This window comes from Thalassophryne amazonica, chromosome 8, assembly GCF_902500255.1.
Source record: "Thalassophryne amazonica chromosome 8, fThaAma1.1, whole genome shotgun sequence".
Taxonomy (NCBI): domain Eukaryota; kingdom Metazoa; phylum Chordata; class Actinopteri; order Batrachoidiformes; family Batrachoididae; genus Thalassophryne; species Thalassophryne amazonica.
The window spans coordinates 116,636,246-116,658,864 of NC_047110.1; the positions used below are offsets into that span (position 1 = coordinate 116,636,246).

The 22,619-nt window shown below is 40.8% G+C and overlaps 1 protein-coding gene across 1 annotated transcript in view; it reads right to left on the minus strand.

Annotated features, from left to right (window-relative positions):
• Nucleotides 1-22,619, minus strand: part of LOC117514998 (cadherin-related family member 5-like) — a 73,490-nt gene that overhangs the window by 41,190 nt on the left and 9,681 nt on the right. The window contains exon 5 of the mRNA XM_034175559.1: nucleotides 19,865-19,962. Within this exon, the coding sequence (XP_034031450.1) occupies nucleotides 19,865-19,962 (98 nt within the window). The remainder of the gene's footprint in view (nucleotides 1-19,864; nucleotides 19,963-22,619) is intronic.

Below are 22,619 nucleotides of genomic sequence, written 5' to 3' on the forward strand. Positions count from 1 at the left end.
TTGTGGCGTCTCATTAGGTGATATTCTGCATAGCAAGATATGTGTTCTCCAGCTATGTGTAGCGAGGACACGGTCGGGGGCAGCTTTGACTGCATACTCATCTCCATGCACACTGAGACGTGGTTGGGGTGATCCAGTTTGTTTTTATTTTTTACCATGTCATCATCTTTTGCAGACACCCATGCAGCACTGTGCCTTGCACCTGGGTGAGGGGAGCACAGGCAGCGGTGGGCACAGCTAACCAAAAAGTTAGCTTTGATAACCATTAATCCGATAACTGAAAAGTAATCTTTTATAATGCTAAACCAATAAACCGCTAAAAAAATTATCAGAAGTTACAGCTAACTGCTAACTTTTAGTATTGATTCAGTACAGAGTTGGCTAAGCCAGTTTTGAGTTTAAGCACTGGAGGTGCTTCTGGGTAAATTTAAAGGCAATCACAAAACAAAAACAAACAAAAAGCCAGGGTTCTGTCTTTGTGCACCTGGCCAGCTGCTACAAAAAAAAAAAGAAACATCATTTACTCACAACATGCATCCACTCAGACAGTGGGCAGGAGACATGAAGCGCAAAGCACCTTTCACTCATGGTTTCATTTAAAACCAACTAATGCTGGACAGGTTCTCGAAATTAACAGCAACTCTGTCATTTTTAATCAATCAATCAATCAATTTTTTTATATAGCGCCAAATCACAACAAACAGTTGCCCCAAGGCGCTTTATATTGTAAGGCAAGGCCATACAATAATTATGTAAAACCCCAACGGTCAAAACGACCCCCTGTGAGAAAGCACTTGGCTACAGTGGGAAGGAAAAACTCCCTTTTAACAGGAAGAAACCTCCAGCAGAAGCAGGCTCAGGGAGGGGCAGTCTTCTGCTGGGACTGGTTGGGGCTGAGGGAGAGAACCAGGAAAAAGACATGCTGTGGAGGGGAGCAGAGATCGATCACTAATGATTAAATGCAGAGTGGTGCATACAGAGCAAAAAGAGAAAGAAACAGTGCATCATGGGAACCCCCCACAATCTACGTCTAAAGCAGCATAACCAAGGGATGGTTCAGGGTCACCTGATCCAGCCCTAACTATAAGCTTTAGCAAAAAGGAAAGTTTTAAGCCTAATCTTAAAAGTAGAGAGGGTGTCTGTCTCCCTGATCTGAATTGGGAGCTGGTTCCATAGGAGAGGAGCCTGAAAGCTGAAGGCTCTGCCTCCCATTCTACTCTTACAAACCCTAGGAACTACAAGTAAGCCTGCAGTCTGAGAGCGAAGCGCTCTATTGGGGTGATATGGTACTATGAGGTCCCTAAGATAAGATGGGACCTGATTATTCAAAACCTTATAAGTAAGAAGAAGAATTTTAAATTCTATTCTAGAATTAACAGGAAGCCAATGAAGAGAGGCCAATATGGGTGAAATATGCTCTCTCCTTCTAGTCCCCGTCAGTACTCTAGCTGCAGCATTTTGAATTAACTGAAGGCTTTTCAGGGAACTTTTAGGACAACCTGATAATAATGAATTACAATAGTCCAGCCTAGAGGAAATAAATGCATGAATTAGTTTTTCAGCATCACTCTGAGACAAGACCTTTCTGATTTTAGAGATATTGCGTAAATGCAAAAAAGCAGTCCTACATATTTGTTTAATATGCGCTTTGAATGACATATCCTGATCAAAAATGACTCCAAGATTTCTCACAGTATTACTAGAGGTCAGGGTAATGCCATCCAGAGTAAGGATCTGGTTAGACACCATGTTTCTAAGATTTGTGGGGCCAAGTACAATAACTTCAGTTTTATCTGAGTTTAAAAGCAGGAAATTAGAGGTCATCCATGTCTTTATGTCTGTAAAACAATCCTGCAGTTTAGCTAATTGGTGTGTGTCCTCTGGCTTCATGGATAGATAAAGCTGGGTATCATCTGCGTAACAATGAAAATTTAAGCAATACCGTCTAATAATACTGCCTAAGGGAAGCATGTATAAAGTGAATAAAATTGGTCCTAGCACAGAACCTTGTGGAACTCCATAATTAACTTTAGTCTGTGAAGAAGATTCCCCATTTACATGAACAAATTGTAATCTATTAGATAAATATGATTCAAACCACCGCAGCGCAGTGCCTTTAATACCTATGACATGCTCTAATCTCTGTAATAAAATTTTATGGTCAACAGTATCAAAAGCAGCACTGAGGTCTAACAGAACAAGCACAGAGATGAGTCCACTGTCTGAGGCCATAAGATCATTTGTAACCTTCACTAATGCTGTTTCTGTACTATGATGAATTCTAAAACCTGACTGAAACTCTTCAAATAGACCATTCCTCTGCAGATGATCAGTTAGCTGTTTTACAACTACCCTTTCAAGAATTCTTGAGAGAAAAGGAAGGTTGGAGATTGGCCTATAATTAGCTAAGATAGCTGGGTCAAGTGATGGCTTTTTAAGTAATGGTTTAATTACTGCCACCTTAAAAGCCTGTGGTACATAGCCAACTAATAAAGATAGATTGATCATATTTAAGATCGAAGCATTAAATAATGGTAGGGCTTCCTTGAGCAGCCTGGTAGGAATGGGGTCTAATAAACATGTTGATGGTTTGGATGAAGTAAGTAATGAAAATAACTCAGACAGAACAATCGGAGAGAAAGAGTCTAACCAAATACCGGCATCACTGAAAGCAGCCAAAGATAACGATACGTCTTTGGGATGGTTATGAGTAATTTTTACAAAGTGAAAATATGATATGACACATTTTGAAAGTAATGCACTAATTCCTGAAGGTTTAAACAGACACATGTGCCGAAAGGCATTGTGGGAAAATTCAAATGATCTGCTGTCATCACTCCCCCCCCATCAAAATGCAGAGTCACTGCCATCTACTGGATGTGAGTGTGAACAGACCAACTGTAATTTGTGTGTGAGGTTTCAAATCCTGCAAAATTTCAGAGTTCGCACAGGCTGCAATTTAACCGCTGCGCTGCACACGAACAACAGCATCAATGTCAACATAAAACTCTTTGCATATTGTCCCTAAAACTCTTGTGAATATATTCACCCCATTGAGATATCCCATAATCCCTTGCACGCCAGAGAGTCGCTGCAGTCAAAACAACATAGAGAATCCACATGATGACAATTGTAAGTGAACATTATACGACCAAATGTAATTTTTTATGCTTTCATCACATTAATAAGAGACTGCTGCATGAGACCCTGAAAATTTGCTAAAACAAATATTCCTAATAATCCGTGTCTGTGACATTTAACCTGTGTGGAATTTAATAAACACAAACTGTATTTCAGATTTTTATATATATATATATATATATATATATATATATATATATATATATATATATATATATATATATATATATATTACTCTGGAACAAACTGGACAAACAGTGTTGTAAAGGACAATAATCAGGATGTTAAAGAGCAAACTTCACTTTCCCCCAGAACGACATGATCAGGAAATAATGGAGAAACAACCTGAGCTTCTCGCAGGTTTCCATAAGAGAAACACAATAACATCAGCTCTGTAACCAGGGCCAGCTTCTTTCCAAAATTAAATCTCATCTTATTCGAGCTGATTTTGAAAGAGCTATCTGTGCATTCGTAACGTCACGTGGACCAGCGCTCCCTGCAGCGCCTGCAGAGTGCTCAGAATGCTGCAGGCCGCCTTTTGACTACAGTTTTTCTCATTCACTTTGGTGCATTTCTCACCACAGAATTTACATTTGCACCACTGCTCAGGCGTTTCTCAAAAGAATTAGTGCAAGCTGCAGAACATAGTACTTGTAGATAACCTGCAAAAGTGAGTCCATCCCTCAAAAGCAAGTTACTTGCTCAAAATGGGCAGTTTATTGTTCAAAAGCAAGTATTTATTTCAATGAAAGGCTCAGTGATGTCAAAATGTCAAGTCCTGACACCAGCGTCTTTGAACGATCAAGTCAAATGGCTTGAACATGTTTTCATTGTGACAGTTCACTCTGGAAGTGTTTCCTAATGCGAAATAAAAAGTTACATTTTGGTATTTTTACTTGAAAATGCTCAAGGCTGCATTATCGACCAATTATGGCATTTTGAAAACAAAAGTAAAATGATATGATTTTTCACATTTTACTTTACAGTATATGTAATGTGTTCACAGCATTGTGCAAAAGAAAAACATAAAATAATAAAACATTTGTGTTGCCAAGTGGGTTTCGGTTGTGAACAGTTTGTTACTGTGAGTTCAGACATGCCGTCAGTCTGACTGTGGCCAGAAACAAAAGTTGGTGTCTCTCCAAGTTCAACAGAGACGTTTGTGATGGATGAGTGCAGGAAGTCAGTGAGTCTCTGAGTCCCCTCAGAGAGTTCCTGACCTCAGCCCCTGTCACGCCGGGCGTGCAGACAGCTGTGTCGTGCTGCATATCACGTACGCTGGAATGACTGTGTCAGGAAAAAAATGTGGTGCACAGGGGAAGCTGGGCCTGAATCTTCTTCTTCTGTGGGGATTTTTTTTCCCAAATATTTTTATTAAAAGTGACAAAGTGACAACGTTTTTTATTCGGCACACAAAATATTCAAATAGAAAAAAATGAACAATTCCACAAACAAACACAGACAAAACTAGTGAGTCCGAAAGGGTGTGGGCTGAAGCAAAGCTATTAGCGCCCACCCCTGCTAGTACAAGTCCAACAATTCTAATCAGTCATATTTACATAAATACAAATTCACTACTACATGTCGACACACAGACATACACATCAATATACTATTCACTTATAATTATATTTATATAGTACCAGATCATAAGAAAGTCAAATCAAGGCACTTTACGCCAGTAAGGACTAACCTTACCAACCCCCAGAGCAAGCACTAGGCAACTGTGGTGAGGAAAAACTCCCTATAAGGAAGAAACCTCAAGCAGACCAGGCTCTTGGGGGTGACCCTCTGCTTGGGCTGTGCCATACGAGGGCTGTCAATAAAGTATAGGTCCTTTTTATTTTTTTCAAAAACTATATGGATTTCATTCATATGTTTTTACGTCAGACATGCTTGAACCCTCGTGCGCATGCATGAGTTTTTCCACGCCTGTCGGTGACGTCATTCGCCTGTGAGCACTCCTTGTGGGAGGAGTCGTCCAGCCCCTCATCAGAATTCCTTTGTCTGAGAAGTTGCTGAGAGACTGGCGCTTTGTCTGATCAAAATTTTTTCTAAACCTGTGAGACACATCAAAGTGGACACGGTTCGAAAAATTAAGCTGGTTTTCAGTGAAAATTTTAACGGCTGATGAGAGATTTTGAGGTGATTCTATTGCTTTAAGGACTTCCCACGGAGCGAGACGTCACGCAGCGCTCTCAGGCGCCGTCGTCAGCCTGTTCAAGCTGAAAACCTCCACATTTCAGGCTCTATTGATCCAGGACGTCGTGAGACGGGTCCACGCGTCGGGATGCAGCCGGCGCGGTGCGGCAGCACAGGAAAAACACCTCCATGTTGATAACCATTTGTTAAAATCCAGTTGGCTTTTGATGGCTTTCAGTGGAGTGAGTATATGAGAAATTGTTTAACAGCTGGACATGTTCCAACTTGTCCTTAAGGCTTCCAACAGAGGTGTTTTTCCTGTGGCGGAGCGTTGCGGTGGCTGCGAGCCGACGCTGCAATCCGTCCGCACGTCTTTCATAAAAAAAATTCTCCTTTAACAGTGGAATATCCGGATAAAATGCTGAAACCGACTTCTTCTGAAACTTCTCTGTTCTCTCACAACGTCCTGGATCAATAGAGCCTGAAATGTGGAGGTTTTCAGCTTGAAACAGGCTGACGACGGCGCCTGAGAGCGCTGCGCGATGTCTCGCTCCATGGGAAGTCCTTAAAGCGACAGTATCACCTCAAAATCTCTCATCAGCCATTAAAAGTTTCACTGAAAACCAGCTTAATTTTTCGAACCGTGTCCACTTTGATGTGTCTCACAGGTTTAGAAAAAATTTTGATCAAACAAAGCGCCAGTCTCTCAGCAACTTCTCAGACAAAGGAATTCCGACGAGGGGCTGGACGACTCCTCCCACAAGGAGTGCTCACAGGTGAATGACGTCACCGACAGGCGTAGAAAAACTCACGCATGCGCACGAGGGTTCAAGCATGTCTGACGTAAAAACATATGAATGAAATCCATATAGTTTTTGAAAAAAATAAAAAGGACCTATACTTTATTGACAGACCTCGTATATACCTATATACATACGTATATACTTTACAAACATAAATATATACATACATATACACAGTCACTTATATACATATACACCTACCCATATCTATATATCTACATACACATATACATACCCACACAGTCAAATATACAATAAGTCCCACTTATAAATTGAACATTCCATATAAATCAAATTATATTTGCTTCTTTACGATACTTAGACATGATGTTCTTTTTGAGTAGTTTCTTAAATCTTACTAAGGTACTACTCATTCTAACCTCTGTTGAACATTTGTTCCATTTCCTCACCCCAACCACAGACACACAAAAACCCTTTACATTTGTTCTTACTGGTGGTTTCATAAAAATTGCACAACCTCTTAAACTATATCTGGATTCCCTCAATTGGAACAGACTCTGGACATGTCTCGGTAAGGCTTGGTTTTTCACTCGAAATAAAGTTTGAATTGTAATGTAATCGACCAAATCAATGAATTTTAATAAATTTAAAGACACAAATAGAGAATGAGTTGGTTCACGATATTGTTTATTGCAGATGATTCGTATGGCTCGTTTTTGCAAAAGGAATATTGGATTGGTATTTGATTTGTAAGTGTTTCCCCATGACTCAACACAATGTCATATATGGTACCATCAGAGAATGATATAAAGTAACCCTTCTTGCGGCAGTAGGTCTTTGGCTTTATACAGAATGGCTATAGTTTTTGACAATTTTGATTTCACATAATTTATATGTGGTTTCCAGCTAAGTTTATTATCAATTATAACACCTAAAAATGTATTCTCTGTTACTAACTCAATTTCCTTATTGTTTATAGTTAAATTTTTACATTTGGGTGCCTGTTTATTTCCAAATATAATACATTTAGTTTTCCCAAGGTTGAGTGACAACTTATTAGCGTCAAACCAAACCTTAAATTTTTCCAGTTCTTTCTCCACTATGTCCAGAAGCTGTTCAAGATTTTCACCGCTACAGAATACAGTTGTATCATCCGCAAAAGGGACACATCTCAGTGAACTCGACACCCAACTTATATCATTTATATAGATTATAAACAACAAAGGACCCAGCACTGAGCCCTGCGGCACCCCACATGTGACATCCCTGAGTTCAGAATTTGTATTATTGAATTGAACATACTGAAATCTGCCTTGTAAATAACTAGCTATCCATATGCCAGACCTCTGATTCCATATTTCTGCAGTTTAATTAATAGTATTCCATGGTTAATTGTGTCAAACACTTTCTGTAAATCAAAAAAAAACAAACACCTATTGTGTATTGTTTATTGTCAATTGCAGTTGCTATACTTTCCACAAAGTCCATCAAAGCATGTGATGTAGTTCGAGACCTTCTGAATCCATATTGTTCTTCACAAATGATGTTATGCTTCAGTAAATAATCATTTAATCTTTTAGCAAATATTTTTTCCAAAATTTTGGAAAATTGTGGCAGGAGTGATATAGGTCTATAATTAGAAAATGTGTGTTTGTCGCCAGTTTTAAACAGAGGAATTACTTTGGCTATTTTCATTTGAGAAGGAAATTTACCAGTACTTAGTGACATATTGCAAATATAATTGAATGGTTTTACTATACAATCAATAACTTTTTTTAATAAAGCCATATCCAAATTATTAAAATCAGTCGATTTCTTACTTTTTGAACCATGAACCAAATCAAGTATTTCCCTTTCATGAGTACCACCAATGAACATTGAAACAGATTTGGTAAACGTTGAATTATTTACCCAGAAGTTATTAGTTGATGAGTCAATTTTACTGGCAATATTTTTACCCACATCAGGGAGACAGATACCCTCTCTACTTTTAAGATTAGGCTTAAAACTTTCCTTTTTGCTAAAGCTTATAGTTAGGGCTGGATCAGGTGACCCTGAACCATCCCTTAGTTATGCTGCTATAGACTTAGACTGCTGGGGGGTTCCCATGATGCACTGAGTGTTTCTTTCTCTTTTTGCTCTGTATGCACCACTCTGCATTTAATCATTAGTGATTGATCTCTGCTCTCTTCCACAGCATGTCTTTTTTCTGGTTCTCTCCCTCACCCCCAACCAGTCCCAGCAGAAGACTGCCCCTCCCTGAGCCTGGTTCTGCTGGAGGTTTCTTCCTGTTAAAAGGGAGTTTTTCCTTCCCACTGTAGCCAAGTGCTTGCTCACAGGGGGTCGTTTTGACCGTTGGGGTTTTACATAATTATTGTATGGCCTTGCCTTACAATATAAAGCGCCTTGGGGCAACTGTTTGTTGTGATTTGGCGCTATATAAATAAAATTGATTGATTGAATTGATTGATTAACGAAGTATTCATTAAAGTGTTCAGCAATAGACTCGTCGTTATCAATCGTGATGTAGTTGTTACTCTGAAAAAATGAAGGATAATCTCTAGTTACTCTATTCTTTTTTACTATTTCATTTAATATGTTCCATGTGTTTTTGATGTTATTTCTATTTTTGACAAGTAACTCATTATAATATCTTTTTTTACTGAGTCTCATGATATTGATTAACTTATTCTTATATGTTTTATACTTACTTTCAGCTTCCTTAGTTCGTAGTTTTATGAATTGTTTATATAGTACGTTTTTCTTTTTACATGCCCTCTGAAGTCCCTTAGTTATCCATGGTTTGTTGCTATATTGATTTCTATATATTTTGTCAACAAATGGACAGTGTTTATTATACAAACTGGAAAAAATGGAGATGAAAGCATCATATGACCTGTCAACATCATCAACAAAAACATCTGACCAATTCTGACTTGATAAATCCTCCCTTAAATGATCAATTGTTTCAGGTGTTACTTTTCTACTCATGAATTTGATATTGCTTCGATACTTACAACAACCCTCCAATGCAAAGACTGAGAAAACTGGCAAGTGATCACTGATATCACTGACCAGTAGTCCCCCACTAAGATTACCGGATATAACGTTAGTTAAAATATTGTCAATGAGAGTTGTTGAGTCCATAGTTATTCTGCTCGGATGAATGATGGTTGGAAACAGTCCTAAACAGTACAAGGTGTTTATAAATGAGGTAATTTGTGGATGATTGTGAGGGTTTAAAAATCTATATTGAAATCTCCACAGACAAATAAATGCTTATTTCTGTTGATTTTGTTGTACATTCCTAAGATAACGTCTTCAAAGGTGTCAATATTTGTCCCAGGAGCTCTGTAAATGCAACTAACAACTATGTTTTTGGAGTTTATAGATGTCATTTCTATGGTAACACATTCCATGATGTTGTCCACTGAAAATGACATGTTGTTAATGAGTTTACAGTTATAATCTGACCTTACAAACAATGCAACGCCTCCGCCCCTTCTCGTCTGCCTATTAACCAGGAACAATTCATAACCATCAAGATATACCAGATCTTTATTATCCTCATTTAACCATGTTTCTGAAATTGCAATAACTGAAAAACGTTTTTTGGATGTTTTCAAACAATCATTAATAGTGGACAGATTACGAGAAAGACTTCTGCTGTTGAAATGTATAATTGAAAAATCTTCATCATTGATTTTATAATTTTTGAATTGGTCTTCTGTAAAATATTTGCACTGTCTCACAATATTCTCACTGAAAAAGGTATCAGGATCATTTTCAGATTCGAAGGGGTGGTTATTATAATTAAATGTATCTAGACAGAGCTCCTGGGCAGAAATAAACGGATCATTATCCTTAGTCATTATGTCTCTCTTGTCTCCGGGTGTAGATGATGTGGATGAGTGGGTTGCTCCAGTCTGCATCATGGTGCTGTGATGTGTTTGAGTCCTCATACCTATTGTTCATATTTGTCCAGCTCCTCGATTAGAACCAAACAAACAAATTACAAGAATACAGAATTCTTTTCTTTTTAACAAATAAATAAAATAAAAAGTTTGTTTGTTTTAAACAGAAAAAGAGAGAAAAAGATCACCCCCCCCCCCCCAACACACACACACACATATCTCAGCTCCTCAAAGTCAACATAAAAACCTCACTGATGTATATATGATGATGTATATAAAGAGTATAATCATACTCTATACTGTATCACAGTATAGAGTATAGACAGTATATACTCTATACTGTGATACAGTATTGTGTACAGTACTGTGATACAGTATAGAGTATACTGGACTCATTTCTGATGTGATTTTTTTTTTCACTGGTCTGAGGATGTACATAGTCTTTTTTGGTAGCACACACACGCACAAGCACCAACCCCGTTGTGTGTGTGTGTGTGCGCGCGCATAGGGGACAACGACTCTACCAAGACATGATTTGATTGAGCAAACTGACGCTGCTAATTCTTGTAACAAACACACAAAATTCACTCCGCTGTCAGCCGTCTGGGTGCAGGAAGAGCTGTTCACATGAAATGCTGACATGATTTTCGGCTGGACTGAGGAACTACACAAAGTCTTTTTTTTTCTTTTTTTATGGATGTCTGAAGTCAGTTCACAGCATCACTGGACTGCACGTCACAATTTGGACTTTAGCAGCAGTGGAACACCAAACTCTAAGTTCCTTTTCTGTTGTTTATAAATGAATAAAATATCAAATGACAAGGATCTATTTTAGCTGTGAGCAGGGGTGCTGCCCAAGTGGTTAATGCGCTGGGTTTCAGTTCAGAAGGTTCCGGGTTCAAATCCCACCCCTGCCACATTTCTCCATGTAATGTGGAGTTGCGTCAGGAAGGGCATCCGGCGTAAAACTTGTGCCAATTCAACATGCAGATCCACCTTGGATTTGCTGTGGAGACCCCAAGTGCAAACAAGGGAGCAGCCGAAGGGACTTACTATATAAAACAAATAATGAATGTTTTTACATTCTTTCAATGGAACAAATATTTAATTCGGTGAAAGCTGGAACAAACCATTCAACAACGCAAAGCTGAGGAAGTAATATTCTGAAAGTCAGTTTGTTATTATTAATATGGACTGACTTTACTGAATGACATTGACTATAAGATGGGTAATCTGTTCTTTTATGTTTTGATTGTAGAATATTGTACTATGTATTTTTTTCCTTCACAAAGGGAATTACACACTGTTAGTTCAAGTTTATTTGCCATTTGCAGTATTAAAACCACATTGGAAAAATGGTGCAAGGAGCTCAAAAGTGCACTAGCAAGACATACACAAACAATAAAAAGACATAAAAGAACATAAAAATGCATTAAAAATGACAAAGCCGCAAAATAATTTAAGATACAATTTAAAACTAATCAAAGAGTGTTGATCATTGCTACGGCTTGTGGGAAGAAACTTTTTCTATAACATGATGTCCCACATTTAAAAGACCGATAGCACCTACCCGAGGGAAGAAGCTCACACAGGTCCGTGGCGGGATGCAGGAGGTCTTTAGTAATAGCCAAAGCTCCCAATTCAGATCAGGGAGACAGACACCCTCTCTACTTTTAAGATTAGGCTTAAAACTTTCCTTTTCGCTAAGGCTTATAGTTAGGGCTGGATCAGGTGACCCTGGACCATCCCTTGGTTATGCTGCTTTAGACGTAGATTGTGGGGGGGTTCCCATGATGCACTGTTTCTTTCTCTTTTTGCTCTGTATGCACCACTCTGCATTTAATCATTAGTGATTGATCTCTGCTCCCCTCCACAGCATGTCTTTTTCCTGGTTCTCTCCCTCAGCCCCAACCAGTCCCAGCAGAAGACTGCCCCTCCCTGAGCCTGCTTCTGCTGGAGGTTTCTTCCTGTTAAAAGGGAGTTTTTCCTTCCCACTGTAGCCAAGTGCTTGCTCACAGGGGGTCGTTTTGACCGTTGGGGTTTTACATAATTATTGTATGGCCTTGCCTTACAATATAAAGCGCCTTGGGGCAACTGTTTGTTGTGATTTGGCGCTATATAAAAAAAAAAGTTGATTGATTGATTGATTGACTGGGACTGAAGCCTTTTTTTTGTAAATGTCCTCCAGGACAGACAGTTCCACACCAATAGTCCTACTGGCTGAACAAACCACTCTATTTAAAGCCTTCCTTTCTTTAGCAGTGCCATTTCCAAACCATGCAGTTATAGAATTTGTAAGAAGACTTTCAGTGCAGCTGTGATAAAAATTTAGGAGGATATTCTTGTTCAGAGTAAATTCTTTCGGCTTACATAGAAAAAAAAAGCCGTTGTCAAGACTTTTTAACAATTCTGTTGGTATTATAATTCCATCTCAAGTCATCAGATAAAAATAATCCCAGAAATTTACAGTTTTCAACTATTTTCACCTCAGAGCCGTTTAATATGATGGGAGCATAAGATCTATTTTTACTGAAGTCAACAACCAGCTCAAAAGTTTTTGCAGTGTTTAACTTCAAATTGTTTTCCTCGCTCCAGGAAACCACATTTGGTACTTCACATCTACAAAGAGTCATCATGAGAAGAGATCAAACCAGTAATAGTTGTGTCATCTGCATAATGATCAAATTATTAGGAAAAGATGTAACACAGTCGTAAGTGTACAAAGTGTACAACAATGGGCTTAAAATACAACCTTGTGGTGAGTCAGTATTAACAATAAGTTCATCAGAGACAAAGTCATTGCTCTTGACTCTTTGTGGTCTTCCAGTTAAAAAACAAAAATCTATTTGCAAACTGCATCACTCAAACCCAAAAGTCTCAGTTTCTGGATGAGCCCTGCAGGGACAAGAGAATTAAAAGCAGAGCTATAGTCAATAAAAAGCATTCTAGCCTGGGATTTTTCCTTGTCCAGGTGTTTGTACATAGAGTTCAAGGCAAATGAAATAGCATCCTCCACACTTCTGTTCTGTGTGTATGCAAAGCGGAGTGGATCAACAGACACAGGGATCTTAATGTGCTCCAGCACAAGACGTTCAAAGGTTTTCATCAACACTGATGTAAGCGCGACTGGCCTGTAGTCATTTAAACAAGTGATAGGTGACTCCTTAGGCACTGGAATGACAACTGACCTTTTAAAACTGAGTGGAACAGTACAGCACCTCAGAGACATATTAAAGAGGTCAGTTAAAACAGGTGTGAGTTGCTCTGAACACAGCTTTAAAACACGAGGAGGAATACCATCTGGCCCAGGCGCTTTCCTGACCTTAGGGCCCTGTCCCACTGGCGTTTAGGAGGATTTGCGCATGAAATGAGGAGACAAAAGCTGAGTCCCTGCAACAAAGGTGGGCGGAAATGACAAATGTCCCGGGGTGGATCAGCGAATACATGAGGAAGAAAAGTGGATATAACAGGGAACAGAAGCGAAGGCAACCGCGGAGGCACCCCCATGAGGGGCACAGCGGCCGTGATGCACTCGCTTCATCTGTGCCCACTCTGTCTGCATGCGCGACATACCATTTGCGGCCGTGATGTGGCCGTGCTGGGCACGCGTCATATCTGTTTTGCACGCTGTCCTGGTCTGCCGCCAAGCCACGCCAACCCGTCGATTGCGGATATCAGCGGATGACAGGGGATATGCGGCGCGTTGGTTGTGTATGTCCTGCGTATGTCTTCAGTATGTGTTCAGGCAGTGATGCGGATCTCATCCGCAGCAGGATTTTTGAGCCGCTCCTGGCTGCGGACATGGGTGCCTCTGCGGATGATCACGGACGTGTTCGGATGGCGGCCGACTCATACAGGAATGTTACACGGTTATTGCGGTTGTTTGGCGGATGTGGGCCACTTTTGTGCGCATTCCATCCGCAAATCCTCCTAAACGCCAGTGGGACAGGGCCCTTAGACCTGGACAGGGCCCTCCTTACATCCTCCTGTAAAATCGTGAGACTGTTTTCCTCATCACTCACCAAAAAGTCCACTCACTCCCTTTCCAAGGTGTCAAAGCGACAATAAAATTTGTTTAAATCATTAGGGAGAGAGTTACCAAAAGTAACCATGTGCTGACTCCTGGGCCTCCAGGAGGTGATGGCACTCAGTCCCTTCCACATCTGTTGTGGATTGTCCTCTCTAAAATAACTCTCAATCTTTTCACCATAGACCTGCTTAGCAGCTTTAACTGATCTCTCAAAAGAGTATCTGGCCTGTTTATAGGCATCGACATCATCAGAGCTGAAGGCTCGAGCACGTTTCTTTAACTTCTTGTTCACATTAAGCCATGAATTACATTTACTTTTATTTAATTACTTATTTTGGAAAATTGTGTTAAATTAGATTTTTTTTCTGTGACTGTACCTAACTCTAATTTGTAGTCAAGTTAACATTGGGGTATATGTCTGTCTATGTCATTCTCGTTATTTGTTCTCCATGCGCTCAGTGAGTATTATATTTCTTTCCGTGCTTTATCGGTAGTCACCTGCTCCGTCATTGTTTTGTGTTTGCATGCTCAGCTGTTCTCCCGTTATTGCCGCTGCCTTTTTGGATGAACTTTTGTATTTTGTTTTTGCACTTCATGAATCGTTTGCTCTTAGCTCCGCCAAAAAATCACTCTGGGGTTTGATCGCACACTTCTTGCGGCTTCTGTCTGCAACTCTGGATTTGTATTAGAACAAAACCATAACAATTTCAGGCAAATCAGAAGAATGCGTTGAATAGATCACAATTAAAAAATATTTGACACCCATTTATAAAACCATTTTGCTCTTCAGATATAACCAAAGAAAGAACTTTCTCCAAACGAGTAGAAATCAACTTGACATCAGCGGTTTAACAATGACAATGGTCTGTAAGAACCACATAACATTGGATCTTTGTCCTTTTTATAAAGTAAAACCGTAGAATCCTGTATCAAAATTAGTGGTAAAGTATTACATTCTAATGATTCGTTAAACATAGCCAAAAGTGGTGAGGCCAATTTTTCAATAAATTTCTTATAACATTCAATGGAAAAGCCATCAGGGCCAGGAGCTTTATTTGATTGCACTGCTTTAATTGAACTTATTACTGCCACAAAGCAGAGTGGGGAGTCCATGTTCTTGGCAGTGTCCAAGTCAGTAACAGGATTAGAAAGACCATGAAGAAATTCATCCATTTTATTGGTATCTGTGGGAAATTCTGATGTATATAAAGAAGAATAAAATGATTTAAAAGCGCCATTAATTTCAATGGGATTGGTAGTAGTTATGTGTTGGGTATTTTGAGTACTAGATATTATATGAGCTAACCTGTCACTGCAACTGATGTACCAATAAACAGCTTACTTTCTTGCCATATTCATAATATGAGCCTTGACTATGTAACAATAAGCGTTCAGCCTCTCTAGTTCAAATTAGATCAATATCTAATTGTACACCCGTACGGTCTTTGAATAATTCTGTGAAGGATTTATGGCATTATTTTTGATCAAGATTAACAATGGCAATTGTAAGTTCAATAAGCCTAGAATGATGTCTTATCTACTGAATAATAAAATAAATAATAATAAAAAACAATAAAATGTGAACAACTCTGAGAAACAGCAGAGCAAACAGACACAAAAAGTAAATTCAAAAAGGTGAATAACTCCAACCAATTTCAAAATTAGAATAACAGTATGTGCATTCTTCTTTGTCTTCCAGTTGCTCCCGTTAGGGGTCGCCACAGCAGATCAATCTTTTCCATCTCACCCTGTCCTCTGTATCTTCCTCTGTCTCACCAACCACCTGCATGTCCTCTCTCAGCACAACCATGAACCTCCTCTTTGGTCTCCCTCTTCTCCTCCTGCCTGGTGGCTCCATCCTCAGCATCCTTCTCCCTATATACCCTGGGTCCCTCCTCTGCACATGTCCAAACCATCTCAATCTCACCTCTCTGACTTTGTCTCTAAACCGTCCCACCTGAGCTGTCCCTCTGATATGTTCATTCCTAATCTTGTCCATTCTTGTCACTCCCAAAGAGAATCTCAACATCTTCAGCTCTGCCACCTCCAGCTCTGCGTCCTGTCTTTTTGTTAGTGCCACTGTCTCTAAACCATACAACATATCTGGTCTCACTACTGTCTTGTAAACTTTCTCCTTCACTCTTGCTGATATTCTTCGGTCACAAATCACTCCTGCCACCTTTCTCCACCCACTCCACCCTGTCTGCACTCTCTTCTTCACCTCTCTACCACACTCTCCATTACTTTGAACAGCTGACCCCAAATATTTAAACTCCTCTACTTTCACCACTTCTACTCCTTGTAACTGCACTATTCCACTGGGCTCCCTCTCATTCACACACATGTACTCAGTCTTGCTTCTACTGACTTTCATTCCCCTTCTCTCCAAAGCATATCTCCACTTCTCCAGACTAGACTGAACTTGCTCTCTACTCTCACTACAGATCACAATGTCATCTGCAAACATCATAGTCCATGGGGACTCCTGTCTGATCTCATCTGTCAACCTGTCCATCACCACTGTAAACAAGAAAGGACTCAGAGCTGATCCTTGGTGTAATCCCACCTCCACCTTGAATGAGTCTGTCATTCCGACTGCACATCTCACCGCTGTCACACTATTCTTGTACATGTCCTGCACTACCCTAACATACTTCTCTGCCACTCCAGACTTCCTCATACAATGCCACAGCTCTTCTCTTGGCACCCTATCATAAGCTTTTTCTAAGTCCACAAACACACATTGGGCCTCATGTACCATCGTTGCGTACAGCGATATTTGAGCGTATATGGGGTGTACGCCAAAACAGCTGCGCTGCTTGGCATTTATCAATGTGGTCGTTGTCGTACGCTGCGCTGAAAATCGAGAGGTGGCGTAAATTATACACCAAAATGAACCAGCGCTGGAATCCACATAAAAATGAAGATGATCAACATGATAAACTGTGCCATTATACAAATCAATGCATATGTTACATAAATAACACTTTCCTGATTATACTACATAATAATCAATACAAATCCTGCCTTTGCGGGATTGTTATCGAGCACGATCTGTGGTCACAGCGCTGACTGCAAAGAAAGCGCTGCTCGCCTTTTTCTCCAGACTTCAAGCCTGGAGCCAGAGCAGCGCTGAGCTTAACTTCATGTGGTGTGATCGTTTTAGACTATGAAATTGATAATAACTGTAGTTTCATCATTCCCTTAATTCGCTCGTGCTGCAACCAGGTTTTGTCGTCTCCATTCGGTTGTCACAATAAAATAAATACAGAAATACATTTTAAAAATAAAGAAATCTGACAGATTAGGAGTGTCTTATTAATTGAGCGAGCAAATATCCACATGTCAAGAATTATTGACATATGAAAAGAAATGGGCAGGTACGCACTGCTTGATACATGTCACAGCAACTTTGGTGTACTTCAAATTTACACCGGAAATTTACGCCACAAGTGCGCAACTTTGATACATGAGGCCCAGTGTAACTCTTTCTGTCCTTCTCTGTACTTCTCCAACAGTATTCTCAGAGCAAACATTACATCTGTAGTGCTCTTTCTTGGCATGAAACCATATTACTGTTCACAGATCTTCACCTGTTTTCTAAGCCTAGCTTCTACTACTCTTTCCCATAACTTCATGCTGTGGCTGATCAGCTTTATGCCTCTGTAGTTACTGCAGCTCTGCACATCACCGTTGTTCTTGAAAATAGGAACCAGCAATAGTTGGGTTGGCTTGTTTTACGCCACATGCCCTTCCTGACGCAACCCTCCTCATTTATCCGGGCTTGGGACCGGCACTCAGAATGTACTGGCTGCACACCCCATGTGGCTGAGCATTATTTTACTAATTTAACAAGTGATTATATTATATTGTAACCCTCATCCAAACAAGATAGAGAAAAGCAATATGTCTATGTAATAAAAAGTAATATTTTATATCATAGTAATAATTATTGGTGCCATGAATAGATGCTACTATGGGTTACTAATATTTAACTGAACAAAAACAAAGAATGACAACTTTAATGTCCAAGTGACGCAAATAAGCCTGAAGTTCCAACAAAAGTAAAATATATATTTATATGAACACACTGTTTTTGTCACTTTTTGTCAGGGACTCAGTAAGAACGAGTAAGGCTCAGCCAGGAATCAAACTCTGGACATATTGTTTAGCGTCATCCGGTGAAGTAAAGTCCTCTTCCATCTCCTTGTACATGACGTGTAGCTTCGCTGGATCAAAATGTGTGATCAGGAAAGATGGATATATTCATGGCTCCGACTTTAATCCACTGGCACGCTCTCGCACGATGTAAAATATCCAGACAGTTGCTGTAGTAATGCAGCCTGCACATAATGACTCGTGGTTGGTCCCTGGGTTTAGGCTCAGGTTGAAGAGAGCAGTAATGATTCAGCTGAACTGTGCTGTTTCTTTTTTTCCTCCCCTTTTTCAGAAGCCATAACTGGCAACTGCCATCGTGCTGATAATCATTCGAGTACATTTGTTTAATGAAGCTGCTGTAAATGAAGAAATTAATCAAAATATCGACATAAATTGTGAAGGTGTTTTGCTTCTTTCATCATCCATCCACCTCAAGTTCCAAGCACTGTTTTCTAAGCGAGGCGGAAAGAATTGTACGTGACACTGGAGTGAAAGGGGCTTCAGCCTAAAGATTCCTGACTAAGAGAGATTCAAGAGGTGTCTGAGAGCAAGTCTGAGCAAGGAGGAGACAGAAACTTTTATCTGTCAGGAGGCAGGGTTGACCCTGTTGCTACCTATGAGGCAGTCTAAGAGCTGTGATTGGTTGTCACAAAAGGGAGAAAAAACAAACAAATATGCTCAGCACTCCTAGTTATGAACGGACAGTAAAATCAACCGATCGTATAACCTGACGTGTATTAAGAAATGTGTCATCGTGAAAATAATTTAATGTCATGATGATGAAATTCTGCAAAATTAAATGAATTGTTACACAGCTTCAAAATGTTTCAACATACGTCATTCACATGCTGATTATTATATTGATTAGTTTATTGTTCCACGCTGTGAGATGCGCTGGTACGCTCTGTAATCCAAAGCGAGAGCAGAGATTGTAGCACTGAAACCAAGTTCTCCTCAAACAGCTGAGTTTAGGCTGCTGACATCACTTACTTTGATATAAATAATTGTATGAATGTTATAGAATTTACATGCAGTTGACATTTTTCCTGTAGCCAGATGTCACAGTGTTGTGATGACCTTCACCTTACGTCTATTATGTTACTATGCTGGGTGGGAAAAGTCGACTCAGTCCCTGGTTTATTTGTTCTATTTTATCTTTTTAGTGTTTTGATGTGTTTTATGTGTAAAGATTGTGCTATATAAGTGTCACTATAAATGTTTGTGTGACTGCTAACACTGACTGTATTTTCATTGAGGTGGCCTGTCAGTCAAATGTACCATGTAAACAAACTGTAGGTTTCATAAGTTCCATAAATCTTAAATCACTAAATCAGAGGGAAACTCATTACAGCGCAGACACACAAAGTCCACTGTTGGACCGATGCTGAGGCCTTTTGATCAAAGCAGAACATGACGCTCCAGGACAGAACCCTGTGGCACACCAACGCAAAAAAAAAAAAAAAAAAAAAAACACTCAATGGGAAATTTTGCTCTCGACATATTCATACTGACTTTTTCAGTCAAGCTGTTAGATTGATTGAATTTTTTTATTATTATTATAGAATTTTTAAGTGTGGCCAGTTCTGAAATTGAGAACTTATATACGATAAGGAAAATACCTAAACACTTTGATTCTAAACGAACTGGCCATGATCTGGATTATCATCCAGGGTGACATTAGTGTTTGTGGTCTGCTTCTTTGACTTTGTGATTACCAGCACTGTCAGATCGATGGGGCCCAGGACATCAGTTGCCTTCGTCATAGTGATGTTTCCAGATGTTGAGTTGATGTCAAACAGACCACCTGGGTTTTCTGAAAACAGACAGACCTGTTTTAGGTCCAGAACAGAAACCACAGAACCCTTACTACAGGATCAGTGCTCCCACAGATATGGCAAGGTGAGATGAAAGAGGAAGAACATTTCTGGAGTGTTAGATAAGTTAGAAGTGGAATAGTGCAGTTACAAGGAGTAGAAGTGGTGAAAGTAGATGAGTTTAAATATTTGGGGTCAACTGTTCAAAGTAATGGAGAGTGTGGTAGAGAGGTGAAGAAGAGAGTGCAGGCAGGGTGGAGTGGGTGGAGAAAGGTGGCAGGAGTGATTTGTGATTGAAGAATATCAGCAAGAGTGAAGGGGAAAGTTTACAAAACAGTAGTGAGACCAGCTATGTTGGACGGCTTAGAGACGGTGACACTAACAAAAGACAGGAGGCAGAGCTGAAGATGTTGAGATTCCCTTTGGGAGTGACAAGAATGGACAAGATTAGGAATGAACATATCAGAGGGACAGCTCAGGTGGGACAGTTTGGAGACAAAGTCAGAGAGGAGAGACTGAGATGGTTTGGACATGTGCAGAGGAGGGACCCAGGGTATATAGGGAGAAGGATGCTGAGGATGGAGCCACCAGGCAGGAGGAGAAGAGGGAGGACAAAGAGGAGGTTCATGGATGTGCTGAGGACATGCAGGTGGTTGGTGAGACAGAGGACGTTGGAGACGGATGAGATATGGTGGCGCCCCCTAATGGGAGCAGAAATAGGAAATTGCAGCAGGTCTTATGTGAACAGACACAGAACCATTCTAAAATATTTTTTTCCCTTCTTTTTGGCCATTTTTAAAGGTGATTGGGTAGAATATTTGATGTTTGGGAACTTTGAACCAATAATTACATCGACTACCCAAAGTCACCTGTTGTCAGGTGTTTATCCTGACGATAATCTCATTAAAAACTGAACTCCATCTTCTACAGTGTTGTCTTCATCAGACACTCAGTTATGGATTAATTAGAAACTTCAGATTGTGTCTTGTCATCTCCATTCATTTGAAGCTGGGACCAAATCTTCAGTGTCGAAGGTTGGATGAGGTGATGTGAGGACTGTTGGGTCGTCTTGAGTTGGTGTATGGTGGCATTTTTGGTGTGCTGAAAGTGTCTTTGGTTCTGGGTCTGGTGGTCTGCTGTGGTTGATGACTTGCCAGTAATTTTGGTAGCATGCAAAAAAAAAAAAAAGCACATTAGCACTCAGTGCTAATATTATCTTGTTACTGTCATGTCAGTTTGCGCCATTAGATAGAACTTTATTGATCCCTTGGGAAGAATCCCTCACAGAAATTGAGGTTCCACCAGCATTGTATAGCAGCACCCAGGGTAAGAAGCACACAGAGTATCAAAAGTGAAAGTAAGAACCAATTTTCTGCATGCTCGCTAACGCTAAATTTAGCTTTTGCATGTTAACACAGGGTTGATTCCTGGCGGGCTGGCTGCTCCATTTTTACTGGTGTTAAGTCCCCATTGATTTGGTCTGGGAGGAGTTCGGGGAGGCCATGGAGGAGGACTATCGGTCGGCCTCGAAGAAATTCTGGCAAACCGTCCGACGCCTCAGGAGGTGGAAGCAGCTCTCCACCAGCACTGTCTACGGTGCAGGTGGGGAGCTGTTGACCCTGACTGGGGATGTTATCGGACGGTGGAAGGAATATTTCAAGGATCTCCTCAATCCCATCGTCATGTCTTCTGAAGAGGAAGCAGAGACTGGGGACTCCGAGGCAGACTCATCCATTACCCAGGCTGAAGTCACCGAGATGGTTAGAAAGCTCCTCGGTGGCAAGGCTCCTGGGGTGGATGAAATCCATCCTGAGTACCTTAAGTCTCTGGATGTTGTGGGACTGTCTTGGCTGACACGCCTCTGCAACATCACGTGGCAGTCGGGGACAGTGCCTCTGGATTGGCAGACCGGGGTGGTGGTCCCTCTGTTTAAGAAGGGGGACCGGAAGGTGTGTTCCATCTACAGGGGGATCACACTCCTCAGCCTCCCCGGTAAGGTCTATTCCAGAGTACTGGAGAGGAGAATTCAACCGATAGTCGAACCTTGGAATCAGGAGGAACAGTGTGGTTTTTGTCCTGGTCACGGCACACTGAACCAGCTCTACACACTCCATCAGGTGCTTGAGGGTTCATGGGAGTTCGTCCAACCAGTCCACATGTGCTTTGTGGATCTGGTGAAGGCGTTCAACTGTGTCCCTCAGGGCACCCTGTGGGGGGTGCTCCGGGAATACGGGGTCCGGGGTCTTTTGGTAAGGGCTATCTGGTCCTTGTACGACCACAGCAGGAGCTTGGAGTCGAGCCACTGCTCCTCCACATCGAAAGGAGCCAGCTGAGGTGGCTCGGGCATCTTTTCTGGATGCGCCTTGGACGCATCACTGGACAGGTGTTCCGGGCACGTCCCATCGGGAGGAGGCCCCGGGGAAGACCCAGGACACACTGGAGGGACTATGTCTCTCGGCTGGCTTGGGAATGCCTCGGGGTTCCCCCGGAGGAGCTGGGGGAGGTGTGTGTGGATCGGGAGGTCTGGGCGGCTTTGCTTGAGCTGCTGCCCCCGCGACCCGACTCCAGATAAAGCGGAAAAAAATGGATGGATGGATGGATCAATCAATCAATCAATTTTATTTATATAGCGCCAAATCACAACAAACAGTTGCCC